The 14,502-nt window shown below is 37.9% G+C and overlaps 1 protein-coding gene across 1 annotated transcript; it reads left to right on the top strand.

The window, feature by feature from the left end:
- The first annotated feature begins 365 nt into the window (after positions 1–365).
- Positions 366–12,794, top strand: PARP11 (poly(ADP-ribose) polymerase family member 11). Its single transcript, XM_050909805.1, has 8 exons — positions 366–414; positions 4,127–4,255; positions 4,354–4,474; positions 5,735–5,810; positions 7,384–7,456; positions 7,544–7,674; positions 11,501–11,652; positions 12,083–12,794. The coding sequence occupies exons 1-8, from the start codon at positions 379–381 to the stop codon at positions 12,394–12,396; spliced, it is 1,032 nt and encodes a 343-aa protein (XP_050765762.1). The 5' UTR covers positions 366–378; the 3' UTR covers positions 12,397–12,794.
- Positions 12,795–14,502: the final 1,708 nt, after the last annotated feature.

Below are 14,502 nucleotides of genomic sequence, written 5' to 3'. Positions count from 1 at the left end.
ACTGCCAGAGCCCGCACAACTGACAGGCGATAGTCACAACACCGCCACCGCCACCGCCACCGCCGCCGCCGCCGCCGCCGGGCAAGCCACCAGATGCCCACGGAGGGAGGGACGGAGGGAGGCGGGTCACAGCTCTACCCGGTACGACCCCGCCCCTTCCCCAGCCCACCTACCCCGCTTCACATTTGTATACCAGGCCTCGCCCCCCTGTGTGACGAGCCTATCGAGCGCGACCTATAAGCACCGTTGCCTCCCCCCCTTTCTTCTGCCACCGCTAACGGAAGCGCCTGGAGGCCGAGCGGTGACGCGCCCCGCGCGCGGCCTGCGTGCCACCCCTCCCACAAACACTCCCCCCCCCCCCCCCACCCTCCGGGCGGCATGTGGGGAGCACGCCCGGGGTGGGCGGCCGATGCGGTGAGTGCGGGCGGGAGGGGGACAGGGGAAACGGCCGCTCCTTTCGTCTTTTTCCTCCTCAGCCCGTCTCCGTGCTACGCGCGCCCCGCAGGCCGCTTCTCCTCCCCTCCCCTCCCCTCCTCGTCCCCGCCGGCGAGCGCGCTGCCAGGTTGGGGAAGGGGGTGGGGGGCGTAGGCCACCATCTTTGGGGAAGCCTACGACCCAGATGGAGAGGTACTGGCACTGTGCTTAGATCGACCACCCCGCCGTGTCCTTGAGCTCTAATGGGATCAGCTCTGGAGGGGGTTGGTAAAGGGGGTGACTGCAACGGTGGTCCCCTGCAGCACAAAGGGGGTAAGTGGTGATACAGCTGCAGAGGGTATTGTCATTTCATGTTGTGTCCCATACTAGTGCTAATGCTGTTCCTCCTCGCTTCCCCTCCCTAGCCCTCCACTGTTACCTCAGCCAGGTCTTCTGCTCAGGTGCCTTGTCCTGTAAGGAAGAGTCAGAGAGTCCCTTAGCACTGCTAGTGTTCCCAGCAGGGAACTATACAAAGTTGATGTTTGTAGGCAAGAGAGTCTTTGGCAATAAAGCACAATCCTCCAAGTGGAAGGAGGCAGCACAAGAAATCAGACAGAATAGCCTATCGGGGTGCTTCTCTATTTTTTACCATGAGGGTGGTGAGACACTGGAGCAGGTTGCCCAGAGAAGCTGTAGATGCCCCATCGTTGGAAGTGTGCAAAGTCAGGTTGGACAGGGCTTTGAGCAACCAGATCTAGTGAAAGATGTCCCTGCACATGGTGGGGGGATTGGACTAGATGATCTTTAAAGTTCCCTTCCAGCCCAAACCATTCTGTGATTCTACGCACTGTAAAGCATGTTTATCACTCAAATTTAAAAGTACTTCTGGAAAAATGAGGCAATGCATTACCAGTAGTACTAAAGCCATTGAGTCACAGCACAACATGCAATGAGCATTCGTTCTGTTCAGGAGGATGTTTTTGCTGTCAGAGTAATTGTGTTTAATTTGAGCTGTTCTGGTAACTCCTGGACCAGTAGAAACAGTGCTAATAATGGGAGTTGAGAGGCCACCTGTTAGCAATGGCATTGCTAATAAAATTCCCATTGCTGCATCTTTGATAGTTGACATCCTGTTATCCAGAAAAACCCACTGAGATTTTTCTGCTCACTGTGCATGCATTCCGAGTTTTTGGACAAAAAGCTACCTGCTCCTTATAAATGGTGTGGGTTTGATTTTAAATGTATCAGTAAGTTGAGCAATTTCCTTCAAGCATTTTGGATTTGTATCACCTTTGAGAATAGCTCTCTTGTTTTTATGGCTTTACATGTTCATGCCTTTCGGTCATTCTTCCATACTTCTAAGTATCCTGGAATCTACCTGCTTACCCTAGACTTTGTGACTAGGGTAATACATATGGATTGAATGTAACATTTTTGAAAGCTATGGGAATAACTGTCTCCTTAGTAAATGGTTTATTCTTGAGGCTGTGTTGCCCCCAGAGGAGTATAAGTGTGTTGACGGGGCACAGATGAACATGCCTTCTGTGTTTGTAACTTGTTCAAAAGGCATTACTGATTTGAGTGATCAGATTCAAGGCCCTGAACTAATGTTGCGATGGAGCTGAGGTCTGGCTGTTTTAGTGGGAACATGAGGAAACTAAACATTACCAAAAAAGCCTGAATTGCTTTCCTCTTAGCTTTAAAAAGTGTAGACTACCTCTGCCTTCTCTCTGTAGGAGAGAACATAGCCAAATACTCATCTGAGAGGAAGAATCAAGTTGAAGGTGAAAGATTATAATCAAAAGATGTTGGCCAGTTGTGCTTTAACACCAAGCGAATGTAGGCTCTGTGGCTTTGCATTGCTGTGAGGAATAGAAGAGATGTTGGCAGATGCTTTCTGAAATAGAGAACAGTTTTCTTACCTCTTTCAAAATATTCTTCCATGCAGCTGATGTACCTTTAGTGTAGTTCTGCTTGAACTTGAGGCAGCTATCCATGTATGTAGCCTTGTGTAGGCTTCCATTTGTACTAAAGTAGGTTTGCCTTCAGATTCTGCAATTTTGAGGTGTTGTGGAGGTCCACTTCTGATTCCCCTGTTTCTGAAGCATCTAGATTTTTGTAGCCCTTTGGAGCTTTTCATAATTAGAATACAGGCTTTAGCTGTTACCACAAAGAGGTTTCTGGGATTGTTTTTCAAACAACCACAGAGGGCTAGCTTGGGAAAAATAAGGGGGAAGGGTAGTACTAGAAGTGCCTTCTGTAGTGCTAGAAGTGCCTTCTGCTCTCAACTCCTGCCCCAGTAGTACTGGCCAGCTGGTGCCTACTTCTGGTCTCCAGTATTTGCATTCTTCAGGTCTCTACTTTTTTCTGGGTTGAAGTGTCCAGCAAACAACTGAAGCATCCAGGATATTAACTGGACATTGTTTGACTTACTTGTGCTGGAAGGTGTTGTTCCACTCTTGGAAGCAAAAGTTAAGTTGAGGAAATTGTTGGGAAGAGTGCCAGTCTTGGTTAAGCAGTCAGAGTGGATGAATTGCTGACCTTTTCTGGGAGTAGGGCAAGCTTCTTTCTCTGAAAGATTCCCCTCAATCTACTTAGAATTTTTGCTTGGGGCGGGGGGGGTGGCAGACAGAGTTGACATGTTAGGAGATATATGCAAGAAGAGTCAAGTACTTTCAGAGTTTTCAGGATTTTATTGATGAATGAAGAAGGAGCTGAAATCTGGCAGGGACTTTTCTTCTAAAGGTATTCCAGCATAGCTCTTGGTAGGCTTGAACTTGTCTAGCTGCTTTTTTGAACTTCCATAAATTTGCAGCATCCACAGCATACCATGAAAAGGAATTCCATAGATTGCCATCTGTTTTATGAAGAAGTTTCTCTTTCACTTGTTTTGAACTTGACATGCAACCTTTGATAGGTGTCTCCTTATGTTGGAAGAAAATGTGATTCATTATTCTCTATTTGGTTTTGTCATGATTTTGTAGACCTCTGCTATATCATTTCCTCAGTCCTTTTTCTTCCATCCTGCAGAACCTCAACTATGGTGGTCATTGCTTGTGTGGAAGCCACTCTGGCTTTTGGTGTGAACCTTCTCCATAATTACAAGTACAGAGTACCAGTAATTTTACTGTATCATTTTTAAGTGTTTGCATTAGGGGGGAAACAAACCTTCATGCAGTGTTGAGGAATAATGCACTGTGGACTCACACAGTTAAATAATTATATTCTTTGTCTCAGTTTTAATTTTTTTCTAACAACTTCTGAAATCCAGTCTGATTTGTTCACTGTTGGTGAGTACCTAGTACATGTTTTCATCAAGCTGTCAGATGTAACCCCAACACCTCAGTCCTGAGTGGTATGTAACTCAGAGCCTGTTGTATATATGAATGGCCTTGCTCATGTGACCATCAGTATGAAATTTAGCACCTCTCTTTGATCTGATAAAGCCTATAGCTCTTGCCTTTACTGTCACACTTACAGACATTTGAGAGTTTTGAAAATGTTTAACTAACTTAAAGGATAATACTGGATAAGCAGCAAATTGAGAATTTTTCTCTGAAAAAGAAAACAAATCTGCCCTCTGCCTGCCAGGTTGTTTTTTTTTTTTAGTATTGCAAATTCACTTTATTTTGCTTTTTTATGAATTTCTCAAATAATGCATTTTTGCAAATAGTATCAAAACTTCTTTTGTGTATGTGTGTGAATGTTTCAGGAAATGCTTCAAAGAACATCAGAAGATTTTTTTCCAAAGATGGAAGGTTCAGTTGAAGAGATGGATACCTCTGATACACAGTGGGGCTGGTTTTATTTGGCTGAGTGTGGTAAATGGCATATGTTTCAGGTAAATACCTATGAAGTTATATTAGCTGTGATGGATTCCATACAACAAACTACCTATTGCTGAATTTGTCTAAATGTGCTTTTTCATTTATTTTGAAGACTGATTCAAACAGTCATTGCTCTGTTAGCAGTGAAGATATTGAAAGGAGCTTCCGAACAAACCCACATGGTTCTGTTTCTTTTACTACTGCAAAATTTAACTACACGCTAGACTTTTCAGGTATGTATCTTTTCATAGAGTAAATTTAAATAATAGAAGGTGCCAGATAGATACACCAGTTCATTTGTTCATTCACCAAATTATCGTCCTAGTATCTAGTGCAGAAACTTGTGGTTGGAAATGTCTTCTTTACTGGAAAGTACATAGGAGTTTTTAGAAGCAGCTGCCCTGTTACATTTTCTAGTGTAGTTTATTAATAAAGTAGCATGTGTTGTTTAGTAGCACTCCATGTTACTGCTGCTTACCTCAGCTGTAGGTGGTATGTAGCATACATCTATGGTACTGGGAAGTTTGAACCTTTTTTCTTTAATGTGCAACTGCTTGTAAGCTTGAAAAACCTCTTCCATTCAGAGTCTGTATAAGAAATATTGATATGAAGGAAGCTTTCTGCAAAATACTGGCATCAAAGTGATTTAATAATTCAGCAGGTAGTTGAAGCCAATTCTGTTGTCAGAATAATGAGGAGATAGACAAAAGGATTTTCTAGTAGATTGTAAAGATCTCACTTATGCCATGCTTGTAAATTGCAGAATATTACAGGATTCTAATGTATGTAGCTAATTATAAATTAATCTGTCCTTTGTTCAAAGGTGTGTTCTAATGACTTCCTCTTTTTTTTAGCTTTTCCATCAACAGATTGTTTATTTTCTGATTAAATTACAAAACAGCTGTATGCTTAAATAGAAGCCTCTTCCAAATCAAAGAAAATAATAGTATTTCAAATACAGAAAGTGGGGACTGGGTAAAACAGCGATGTACTGGGAGTAAAGTAGTATGTAACAGTACAAGGAGTTTTATGCTTACTTGTGTTGAAAAGTCTGTTTAAAACACCTTTGTTTTGCATCTGGAATAAAAACACTAAATGCAAATGCTGAAGAATGATTTTTATGTTCCTGTTTGTAGGTCATGATGTCTTGCATTAAGGATAGTAGTAATATACTTTGTTATCCTAGTTGTATAAAGTCCGTGGAAGTTTTGCCAGTGATTTAGTGGGGCTGAATGTTAGATGAGTATTTTAACAATAAACCTTTTGTTTGTGTAATATTTGCACATTTTGCCAACTCATATAAATGACAATGATTCTGAGGCCAGTATTTAGAAACATTTATTGAAAATGCTGATTTGTTAGTTGTTGAAATAAGAATTCCTGTCAAGCAACTTTGGGTGTAGTAATGTTATTTTAAAAAATTACACTTAAATGTTTCATATGCTATAGATGAATTCCAGAAACTTTCATCCTAATTCTTGTTTTATGCTCAGTGATGAAACAAACCAACCTAACTACCCTTAAGCAACGTCCAATAAAGCGAGCTCCCTTTTCTATCAGTGCTTTCAGGTAAGGAAATAAAAGGAATACTCCTTATTTTTATTTTAGTCCTGATTCTTCTAAATAAAATGAAACAAAAGTATGTTTTATATTTATTGTTTATTTACTTTTTGCATCAAACAATTTGAGAGGTGAACCAAGGTGGGAGAGCCAGTCAAGTGAAGAAGGAAGACATTTCAGAGAAGAGTGACAAAAGAATTTTTAGTTTGTTTTTTATCTCTTTTCTGAGAAAGTAAGGATCTTGTAGTGGGAGAGGCAAGGCATACTGAATACTGATATCTTTTGGCAAAGTTCTTCAAGCTGTGCCTGACTTTAGCCATCGGAGTCCCTTGCTGTAAATACCTGTTGAATCAGAATTGCTGTGGAGAAGCAGCAGCAAAAAATGGAGTAGTTTGTTCCATTGTAATAATGACTTCATAAATTATTTAGAAGTAGTATTGTAACAGCAAAAAAGATTGAGTTATATTTTCTTGCCTGCATGTTTTAATCACTTACTCTAAAATGATTTGAAATTACAAGAAATTGCATCATAACAACCAGATTGTTTTATGAGTCTAATTGCTTTAGATTGTAAGTTTCTTACCATTTGATCAGTCATTAGATGTAAAGCTGTGCTGATGTAAATCTGATACTCACTAAACAATAAACTGATCTATGCAGTGATACTACTACAGGTAAAATTGACTCTATGGGATATGTAGGTTTTTTCCCCACATAGTTCCTTAGAAATAATTTTAGTTCTGAATTAGTCTGTAGTCTGGTTATACTTTCAAAAAGAAATTTGGCATTTGTAATAAGAAATGTAGTCGCAATCTTTTTACACTGACATTCAAGAAGGCCTGTTTTTTTTGAAGTGTCAACTGTTTTTTCAATAGATATTTGCTGAAGAGTGCATGCAATGATGTTGCAATTCACTTTTGGTTTTTTGTTTCTTGAATAATTGCATTCAGTACTCTCCATGTGATGACACCATTCTTTACTTTCAGGAGATTGCTTCTTTTAGTCCTGGTTTTAAGGCTTAAAAGCTGCTATGTATGTGGTGTATATGCTTAAAACACACTTTTTTGAGGGTTTGGTTTTGTTTTTTTAAAAACAAATTCAACTATAATTTTCAAGTGTGTATTTCTAACATGATGCTTTTAAATACTTCAAATGAGGGCTCAATTTCCAGAGGCTTATGCTAGTTGTAATTCCGGATAGTTTGGAGTGTTCAGGCTGTATCTACGCTCACATTTCTAAATGTGTGGCTCTCCTGATGTTGCAGACCTTTCTGACCATCTCTTCTAATTTATCTTCCTATCTTTTGCTGGGTAGATGGTGTATTGAAACTGTTCATTACCATGGTTTATTTATAATAAGCTAAGCCAGAATTTGAATACAAAATAAGATGTCTTGCCTTTGACCTTACCTGCTGACAACAGCCTTTGTTTGAATTAAAGCTCTAAGTAGTTTTGTATAAGTTGGGGGTTTTTTGGTTTGGTTTTTTTTTTTTGCATACTGTATTGTTTGGAGCAGGAGTTTGACAGGAAGAAAATGCCTCATGTCATGGATGTGATGTGTTTTTACCTTTTTTTGTTTCAAGTTTCATCTGTGAAAATGAGGCTATCCCTATGCCTTCACACTGGGAGAATGTAAATACTGAGGAGCCATATCAGGTAAGAGCTGGTATGCAAGTTGGTCTAAAACATGTGATAATGAAATAATGCATTACATTGAAATCGTACTAACCTCTTTTTTTCCAGCTTATTCCATTGCAAAAGAAAACAAATGAATATAATGAAGTTTCTAGTCTCTTTGGAAAAACAATGGATAGCCACCGAATTAAAAGAATTAAGAGAATACAAAATCTAGACTTGTGGGAGTTTTTTTGCAGGTGAGATTATTTCTAAAACCAACAGTCTTAGGATTGTTAACACAGCAAATCTTGAAGGCATGCAGCAGAAATATGTTTAATTGCTTTTATTATTAATGAAAATATATGTTACTTTTTATCTTTTTAAAATTCTCTTATTTGTCATTCCTGTGTATTCAAATTTTCATTTTCAAGACTCTGTAGCTTCTACAGGTGCAGAAATGTAATACTTGTAGAAATGCATTAGATGTAGATGTAGCACAGATAAGACTGATACATTAAAGTTGTTCAGGATGTCCATGTGGTAAATGCCTGTGATCCTTACAGTGAAGTAAGGAGAACAAAAATAAGCTTTTTGTAAAATAATTCCTTGACAGGCTTGTATTTTAATTTTTAGTGACCAAAGCAAGTGAATATTTGTGGCTTGTTTAATTTCTCAACTTTATGAAACCTAGCACAAAATTAAGTGTCCAATAAGCACATATTCATGTAATTTCTTTAAGTTTAATGTACTTCAAAAGCTTTTTCTAAGTTCTCTGCTTTTGCCTCTTCATATCATGCTGGCCTGCAAGAAGTAGGAAGTGCCGAGTTCAGTTTCCGCTTATTTCATAGTATCAATCTTAAGCAGTTGTATTTGACAAAAGTTATTTTTGTAGCCTCTAAGAAGGCGTACATATCGTACAGAATCGGTTTTAAAGATGTATTAGACTATTAAAACCAACTGAACTAAGTTAAATAGTGAGGAAATAACTAAGCAGATGTATATTAAAAGTTTGCATAAGTTACGATTTTTGAAAGATATTTAACTTATTGTTAATTTAAAGCTATATCATGAATATGCATAAGGAAATGAATTTAAGTTCTTGGTTAAGAGAGTTAGGCTTCTCTTAATTGCAAATTTATTTGGTTATATTTACTTGTTTAAGTATTAAGGCTTATTTGCTTGGCCTTGTGTTTCAACATCTACCTTTCTACAAGTAAGTTTCTGCAGAGGTGTATTTATACCATCTTAATACCAATCTTAATTTTTGAGAATAGGAATAGCAAGCAGACATCAAAGTAAATATCCTTTGAGTCTCTAGTGTACATGGCAGAGGGGAGCAGGGGAAGACCTTTTTTGCTTAGCTTAGGAACTGATGTCATTTGGAGAGTGTACTAGTTTTCCTGACTGGTCAGTGAGTAGAATTCATGGTTTAAGAACTCTGAATCTATGGATGCTGTGCTAGAATATTCTCAAGGTACGAAACTGAGAATGGGAATTTGAATTTCATACATCAGGAGTATTACAGTATCACCATATAACTAACTACAAACCAAGGAACTTTTTAGTACCTGTACGGTATAAAAGTATATGGAGAAAAGTAATTTCAGTTTTAGAACTTTTTTCCTGTATCAAAAAAACCACAAGTAACAATGAAAATTGCTAGAATAAGTGCATGCAATTGAGGCTTAGCTGCTTTTCTGCTGAGGGTAAAATACAGCGTTGGAGTAGATGGGCTTACACACACTGGTGAAGAAATTATTGCCCGGTAGTATATTACAAAGAAGTAAGTATTCCAGCATTTCAAATTCATTAAAAGTTCTTTTGGTGTCCCATGTGGGAAAGTGAAATGTTACTGATGAATCTTAGTCTAGCATATTTTGGTTTATGCATCTCAGTTTGGAGTTGGAGGCGTACAGCAAGTAGAAAACGGTGTTTGGTCAGTGAGATTGCTGACCATCTTTAGAAACAGCTTGTGTGCTTGCATATGTACAAAGAGCATGTCTCTGGGTATTTAGTTTTGCTTTAGGTTTCTCCTTTGAGTCAACTGGCTGTGTGAGAACCTTCTGAGTGGTGGATCAACTTAATTTTGTTTTACTGGATTAGCTTGTCACTGCTGGTGGAAAGTGCTAAGACGATATTGTTTAGAATAGTTGGACTCCTCGATTTCTGTTCCAAATCAACAAAAAGTCCTGCTGTGGCATTTCTGCATTCTGCAGAACCACCTTCCCAGTGTGCTCTGTATATTCTACTACTTATAAGGAACAATTGCTACTTAAATTTTTGTGGTTTTGAGAAAGTGTTTTTGTTTCATTGATAAGGTTAGTGATTAAATTTGAGCATTGCTTGAATGATTATTTGCATCATTATAGTGGTCAAAACATGTTTGCCTGTTATAATAGTTCCCATATTAATGACTATTTTAGATTGGTTTTATGAAATCAACTGGTTGGAGATAGTGAAGGACTGTTACAGAACGATTTTGGACAATTGATTATTCACCTTTTCTATAAACTTGTTCTGTTCCCCTATTTCAAGAGAAGTTACTCTAGGCTACCTTTATACATTGTTGGAGATCAGCAGCCAACAATAGACGGGTGCTGATTGAAAAATTTCAAATGTTCAGCATTGCTAGCCCTTAGCTCAGAGGTGTTGCCTCGCACAGGTAGTTTTCTCAAGATGCAAGGAGTCTTGGCTCCTGGGTTTTGTTGAATTGCTAATAGAGTGGAACTTGAGTGCCTGGAACCTCTCTGTCTCTGACACAAAATGTCACAAATGAGATTATTAGTGAAACCTCCCAGATGCCCTTGAGATTCTACTGACATTCTTCTGATTTGGAAGGTAATTGTAGGGAAAAAAAAGACACAAAAAAAATTAAGTCGCTAAGACATAGGTATTGTAGTTTGCACTAAATGGAGGAGGAAAAAAAAAGCTGAACAATAAAACAGAATAAACATATCTTTCAAGCTAAGTCCTGCAAGATTTTAACTTCTGTGAAATGTACTTATTTATAAATAATGCGTAATTGCAATGTAATGCCATTAATATGATAAAGAATCTTTGCTGCCTGTTTCTTTCCCTGGACCTGGTTGATAGGACTTCCTCAGACTACATCTAAACTGTAGGCCCTGAGAATGCTTCACCAATTCAAGTGTGCACTCCAGTTATAAGCAGATTGCTTAATTTGATAAACCTAAGTATGTGCCTGATAATCCTAAGTATGTAGCACGATGCCCCATGCGCTGTGGCTTTTACAGGAAGAAAATTCAGGTACATAGACAAGAACAAAGCTATGATGCACTCTGACTTGTTTTTGTCTGGACAGTTAAGGGATCATAACTACAAACAGCTCAGTGATTTAGACACAGCTCCAGAGTCAACTTCTTCATGGATCTCAGGAAAACCCAGCTCACAGAATGTCACTTAAAAAAGATTGGTGGAAAATACATCTGTTCTTTAACTGAAGGTGTGCTATGGCCTTCTGCCCATGAGACTGTAATATAGGTTCACCTGTAGTATAAGGTTTTTTTCCAAAATTCTACATCGATGTAACCCTGTCAATGCACGACTTATTTCTTTGAGAAAGTATGTGAACCATAAATTCAGAAAACCATTGTGAAATGATCATGTTGATGTAATTTTACCTAAAAATTTAGGTAACTTTATTTGTAATATTTTTGCTGGTTTACCTGGGTAATTATACTTTATAATCCACTAACTTTGTTATCCCTCCCACCGTGCTATTTAAGTTGGTGGAGGGAACAAAATGGGAGAAAAATGCCTTTCTTTTAAAAATATATCTGCAGAAAATGACCACACTGAAACTATGAACAATGTTGATAAAATTGGTATAAAAGACCTTTTTTCCTAATCTTGGATTACTTCTGAAAATAGTCCACAGCATCCAGAAGTGTGTGATTTCTCAACATGTGCATTAAGAATTCTGATCTGTTTAAAAACTAGAATCATCTAGACATTTAGGCAGGTGGAATGTATGGAGTGTTTTAGGTCTGTCCCCTCTGCAGTGTTTTCAGAGTAGTAACTTAATTTGATTGTTTGTAATGCTGTATTGTGTGTTCTCTGTAGGAAAAAAGCTCAACTAAAGAAGAAAAGAGGTGTCCCAGCTATTAATGAGCAGATGTTATTTCATGGCACCAGTAATGAATTTGTAGAAGCCATATGTATTCATAACTTTGACTGGAGAATAAATGGGATGCATGCTGCTGTATATGGAAAAGGTAAGTACTTTGTCACATGCAACAGTTTGGTAATCTTAACAGTTCAACATTAACTGTTCTTTATAGTATGTTCTTTGTGATGTACTCCCTGTGTTTACTCAAGAGCTGTTTAATATAGCTCTGCTTTTACATCAATGTAATTAAGAAAGTTAGGATGCAGTACGGAATGTAATTGTCACAACTGGTTGGTAGGACCAGGGAGCATGGGGAAGGGATGCCCAACAAAGCAGTGTTGATCACAAGACAATCTTCCTACTAAAACGTTCCCACTAAAAATATTTGGTCGTGTTGCTATAATCTAATGATTTAGGAAAAAAAAAAACCTATTGGATTGCTAATGAACATAAAAGAACAGACATCTTTCATCATCCTGATACCTATATCCATGCTCTAGTAGTTAAGAATGTAATCAGATTTTTTTATTTGAAAGGGACCTATTTCGCAAGAGATGCATCATATTCCAGTCGTTTCTGCAAAGAGGACATGAAGCATGGAGATACTTTTCAAATTCATGGTGTGAATCTGCAGCCTCATCTGCATAGACCAGATAAAGTCATGTTTCTTGCTCGTGTATTAACTGGTGACTATATCAATGGTGATTCAAAATACATGAGGCCTCCTTCAAAAGATGGAAGTTTTGTGAACTTGTATGACAGCTGTGTGGATAATACCTGGAACCCAAAGATCTTTGTTATCTTTGATGCCAACCAAATATACCCTGAATACTTAATAGAATTTTGTTAAGTTTGAAAGGAGCTGAACTGAATATTGTTTGTGTCTTTTTGATACTTTTCTTCCTTTTGTAAAGACAATAATATAAAAACATGAAGCGTGAAAGGAGAGAGGTGAAAGAAAAGCTAGCATATGTTTATGGAGGAGGGAAGCTATTAAAACATTTAAAAGAACTGTTTTTAAAACTCTGTAAACTTTACTAATACATTTTTCAAATGTAGAGAGTATTACAAATTTAAAATTGCTTAGTGAGCCTTAAATACATTGGGCATTGGTAAGTTTTCAAAGGCAAGATTGATGTTCTGATTTTTTAATATATTACAAGTATTTATTCATGTGGTAGAAATATGCCTGTAATATAGTATGCATATGATGAAACTAATCTTTTATAAAGATTGTCTGTAGAACATACAAACAATGAAAACAACAAAACAAACGCCGGGGGACTTGGCTACATATATGTGTGTGTGTGTGTGTGTTCTGTAGTACAGATTGCTTTGTGTTTGGAGGTCTCTTAGTTTGGATTCTAAACCTACAAAAAGAAAGTCTATCTGGAGAAAACTCATGAAGGAGCTATAAAGTTCACCTAAGCTGTTACGTTTAACTTCAGGTACGTTTTACTGTAGGCTTCAATTACATACTTGCAAAGCTTTAATCATATACTTGCAAGACTACAAAACCCTTGCACTAGGATTTGAACTTCAGTTTTGATGGAAACGATGCCCATGAGCTCTTGTGCTAGTTAATTGTCTGGTATGTAACTGTTGAGCTCAGTGTTGGGATATCAGCAGTGCCATACACCTTTCTGAGTTCTTATTCTATAGAATTTTTGCCCTCTTGTTACAGTATGCATGTGCATGCACTTACATTCATGCAGCTGTGCTGCTGTGATTCTTTCCTGGTCAGAGTTTAAGAAGCACTCAGTGCTTATGTACTTGCTGTTACTGAAGACAATGTTTAGATTAACTTTACTGGAAATAATACAGTTAAACTAACAATGAAAATTTCAAAAGATGCCATCCTTTAATTTTTAAGCACTTTAATAGAAAGCTTTCAATAACACTTGTGTAGATCAGGTTTTCATAACTGGTATAGTTGTAAAGTTACAGTGTTTTTCACATGTAGAAAGAGCAAGACAATATTTGGGTAAAGAACAAACTTGAGTACCTAAATACATGAAGAGCCTGAAGAAGGGGCTGTTACAGTGAAATGCACTGAAATGTTAAACAGTTTGCGACGAAATTGTGTCCCTAGTGTTTTCCTTTGTTAAAGGACCTAAGGAGCACTAAGGGACAAGCTCTAAGTGGAAGCCTTTCCAGGCTGCTTCTTTGGCTATGACCAGTAACAAATCCCTATAGAAATGATCTGTATTGGTCTGTCATAGAATTGTTAATGGACTTTTTGGATCAAAGGCTATGTTTAAAATCTGTTGTATTTAAAAGGTACTGCAGCTGGCATGACCAAGTCTGCTCAAAATCATATTAAAACCTATGGAACTGGAAGCAGAATATGACTACATATCTGGCATCATAACTGAGGACGCAAACATCTCTTCCTTCTCCTTGGTGCTCTTATCTTTGCCTGTCAGTGGATCTTGCGCAAGTTGGGTGTCTGTTTGTATTTATAATTTCATGGCAGCTTTTGCTTTTGCTCCTAAACCATTTAGGGCTAAGATGCATTTTCCTTTATTTTAGTGCAACTTCAGTGCAAGTATGATCCCAGTTGGGAACTCTAGGTTCTACTGTTGTAGGCATGATTTGCGTTTGATTCACTACTATGCTAGCTGTGCAAAAGGCACTTTGTTCCTCACACTTTATAAAATATTTAATAGCAAATCATGCAGGGAATTTGTGTATTACTGACTCCTTCTTATATAGTATTCTGCAGAACATACATTTTATGAAACTAACAAATATATGTGCTGTTGTTCCTTTGATTTGGTCTTTTATTTCTTCTGAGGTCTGAACTGACCTTTTTAGTTAAGAAAACTGACGTTTCTTTTTTAGTGTCTCATGGACACAAAATACTATAATCTATACTGATCTTAGTGACTTTTCCAATTGTTTGTGTGGTGGTGTCTTGTTCACTGCTTAACTCACTTAAACTGAATGACAGAAT

This window comes from Gymnogyps californianus, chromosome 1 (genome assembly GCF_018139145.2).
Source record: "Gymnogyps californianus isolate 813 chromosome 1, ASM1813914v2, whole genome shotgun sequence".
Classification (NCBI taxonomy): Eukaryota; Metazoa; Chordata; class Aves; order Accipitriformes; family Cathartidae; genus Gymnogyps; species Gymnogyps californianus.
This window is presented reverse-complemented; position numbering and strand designations above follow the sequence as displayed.

What these genes read in the sequence shown, in the direction of transcription:
- PARP11 (XM_050909805.1), top strand. Translation starts at nt 379, where the DNA reads ATGTGGGGAGCACGCCCGGGGTGGGCGGCCGATGCG. An exon ending in CGGGGTGGGCGGCCGATGCG is followed by an intron (nt 415 to 4,126) that starts GTGAGTGCGGGC and finishes TGAATGTTTCAG; the next exon opens with GAAATGCTTCAAAGAACATC. An exon ending in CTACACGCTAGACTTTTCAG is followed by an intron (nt 4,475 to 5,734) that starts GTATGTATCTTT and finishes TTTTATGCTCAG; the next exon opens with TGATGAAACAAACCAACCTA.